This window comes from Brassica oleracea, chromosome C8, assembly GCF_000695525.1.
Source record: "Brassica oleracea var. oleracea cultivar TO1000 chromosome C8, BOL, whole genome shotgun sequence".
Classification (NCBI taxonomy): Eukaryota; Viridiplantae; Streptophyta; class Magnoliopsida; order Brassicales; family Brassicaceae; genus Brassica; species Brassica oleracea.
In genome coordinates, this window is record NC_027755.1 from 3,104,318 (window position 1) to 3,107,724 (window position 3,407).

Here is a 3,407-nt window from a genome sequence, read left to right on the forward strand (position 1 = left end):
TGCTATTGTCTTCTTATGAGAAATACATAAATTCGTTTAAAACTCATTAAAACTCAAATACTCAGAACCATCACTTATTTTATAGTTATTTCTACAAGTCTTCATGTATTTGTTTTAAATGTCCGGTAAGAGTAACAAGTTTAAAAATAAAATAAAAACATATAACAAACATAATAAAGATAATAAAAATTATTACTTAATACACACAACTTACACAACTAAACTGGAAAAAAAATATCCATAAACAAAAGATACTCTCAACAACTTTAATATAATTTATGTACTCTCAACAGTAGTACAAGAAACAAATTAAAAAGACAAACAAACAATAAGTCTCAGTGACACAACAAACAACAACACGAACTATATCAATCACATTACTAACACAGTTTAGTCCTTCATAAGTGGAGAATAATGCATACACAGTTCATCATCACAACTCTAACCCTATAACAATAAAAAAAACTTGAAAAATAACTCAAAACGCAAAAAATTCACAACTACAATAACCCTAGCAAATATTAAGATGAAACAAGAATTCTGTCCACAACCCCGCGCAAGCGCGGAGGCAATGCCCCTAGTTTATAAAATAGGGTTCTTCCTCTGTAACATTTTCAATGTTTTTTGTTTTCTTGATATGTGAGTTAAACGGTACCAAATTTTCAATATGCTTCTTTTTCGTATTTGCTCGATGAGAAATGTGAATCAGTTCTGTGCATGTTGGATATATTGGTCCAAAACTGAACTACATTAATTACTAAACCAATAAAGATATAAGTTTAATTCATAGATAATAGAGGAATATATAATATTCTATTAGGATTATGATTTATTCATGAGCATTACATAAAATCGAAGTCGTGAGAACGACTTGTAACGTTTTCTCTTTTTCTTGCATCATTGAGTTAAAAAAAATTGTGTCCAAGTTCAGTGGTGAGGTTAAACATATACTAGATTGCCAAAATCCTCTAGCCTAGACGTAGAAGTATCTCATATCATATGGACACTCTGAACTGGTTAAATTGCTCTGTGTCATCTTTTTCTCTTTGTTTACAGCTGTTGTTACTTACACGTTACGAAAGAGAGAGAGCGATTGAAAAACCAAACAAACTAATCGTGTGTTGAGTTGGATTGATATTTCAACAGTCCAATTTTTCTATCGCACTCTATCAAACAAATTAATCAAAAGATAATAATAAATCATATATGATTTTTCCAAAATATTAATCATATATATACACCTCATTAATTTGAAGAACTTTGCGTATGGTTTTATCATTGTCCCAATAGATAGATCTTTACCAAAGTCTAGCCCAATATTTAACCGAAATTTGATTTCATGAAAGAAAAGGCTACGTTGATTTTTATCAATGAAACAGAAATGAGTGATCAAGGCTGCTAAAAGGGCTTATTACAATGGCCCATCAGAGGAGGTTAATATCCACTGTCGGCCTATTAAAAGACTGACAAGGAGATACGACACGTGTGTCTTATCCAGTACTTTGAAGTTTGAACTCAACTAATACGGACAAATACGTAGACTCTTGTCCGAAAGACGTTCACCAACATCAATTATGGAGTTTTGACAATTGGCCCGAAAGGAAAGTGAACGTAAAACCAATTAAAAAACTATTACAGTGACATTCCATTTAACGCTATTATCTATTAAAAATAACCTTCAATCAATTTCTCACTTTCTCTCAACCTCTCCTATCGTCTTTGAGAACTTCACCTACCTAACCTCCTCTCTCTTTCTCTGAAACAGAGGACACGAAATGGTATCTGCATCGTCCAAGACCAAAGCTTTAGACCCTCCGCTTCATGCATTAGGTTTCGAGATCGATGAGTTATCTCCAACACGTGTCACGGGTCGTCTTCCCGTTTCTCCAATCTGCTGCCAGGTTCCTTCTCCTTCTTCAATTTTGATCATTGACCCTTTTTTTTGTCTAACAAATTCTGAGAGATTGAGTTTTGTCAAAGCCTTTTAAGGTGTTACACGGTGGTGTATCTGCTTTGATCGCTGAGTCTTTAGCAAGTATAGGAGCACACATGGCTTCCGGTTTCAAAAGGGTCGCTGGGATTCAACTCTCGATCAATCACGTAAAGAGTGCTGATCTTGGAGACCTTGTCTTCGCCGAAGCATCTCCTGTAAGCGCAGGAAAGACTATTCAGGTTTGGGAAGTCAAGTTGTGGAAGTCAAAGGAAGGGTCAGAGAACAGAACGTTAATATCTTCCTCTAGAGTCACACTCCTCTGCAATCTTCCTGTCCCTGATCACGTCAAAGATGCATCAGACCCTCTCAAATTGATCTCTAAATTGTAAATCTCAAAGCTTTTTTTTTTAATTTCTATCTCTCTGTGATTGTTTCTCTTGATAATGGCTTTTTATTTTCGCTTGTATGTATCATCCTTCTAAACACATTCACCCTTTTTGGGTGATAATAAGCTTAAAATGGCAAGGTTTATTTAGGTCCCTTTGCAGGCTTTGGTCGGATGTTCAAGATTCGTCACTATTGAAAAGTTTATCCTCCAGACTCTATAATCTTTTCGCTAATATTAGAGATTAATGTCTAACCCTTCTGATTACATAAGTTTGTAAGTTTGTAGTCATTCAAATGAGCATTTCAAAGCTTGTCTGCAAGTTAGACTGTTAAAAACTCATACACCTTCTTTCGGAGCTAGTCAATCAATTATTTTAGCTTGTTATGCTTTCTATCTTAAAACAGTTTTTTTTTCAGCGGAGTATGAGATCTTTGAATTAATGAAGTATGGTTCTTTCGAAACAGCTTAAAAAATGTGGCAAAGAGAGTTCCAGTTGGTGAAATCATCATCAACAAACTCATGCACTATATATTATTCAATTTCATGCTCGTATCAATCCACAATATACTCATCATCTTCACATTCTCAATTTCCTTAGTATTCTCCATGTCTTCATTTATGTTTTCTTCATCCTTCTCTCCTTTTCCTGCTTCTCCAACGAAAAGAACATAGGGAACAATAATTAGACGAATGTCTTCATTCATTCAACATCTTCAAAAAAGTAACAAGGAGAAGAATTCCTTAACTATGTGTGTTTTCGATTTTGCGAATAATCACAACAACACTCTCTTCAGAATACAATTTTGACTTGATAAACCCCAATTTACAATTTGATTGTTGGATAGGGAATAGAGGTTTGTAAACTTTTATAGGTACAATGTATTGAAAATATGACAAAGGTGGAAGGAAGCCTGGAAGGGTTAAAGTACTTTTATTGATCCGTCATGCCATCCATATAGGTCTGAGTCGGACTTCGGATTTTGCTTTAGTGGAAAGGTATTAAGAATAAACGTTATTTCTTTCTTCGAAGTGATTTTAGTTAATTAAAAGTTAATTGTGGTTAACTGATGATTTAAATTAGTTTTG

General features: G+C 34.0%; 1 protein-coding gene across 2 annotated transcripts in view; it reads left to right on the plus strand.

The window, feature by feature from the left end:
- LOC106309710 (1,4-dihydroxy-2-naphthoyl-CoA thioesterase 1) overlaps positions 1 to 2,474 on the plus strand; it is a 3,076-nt gene extending 602 nt beyond the window's left edge. Inside the window, exons 2-3 of one of the 2 annotated variants that reach the window (XM_013746814.1) lie at positions 1,831 to 1,901; positions 1,981 to 2,474. In XM_013746814.1, coding sequence (XP_013602268.1) covers positions 1,831 to 1,901; positions 1,981 to 2,322 — 413 coding nt within the window. In that variant the 3' untranslated portion in view covers positions 2,323 to 2,474. Of the gene's footprint in view, positions 1 to 1,652; positions 1,902 to 1,980 lie in introns of those variants that run through there. The other variant, XM_013746813.1, reaches the window with a different exon arrangement.
- Positions 2,475 to 3,407: the final 933 nt, after the last annotated feature.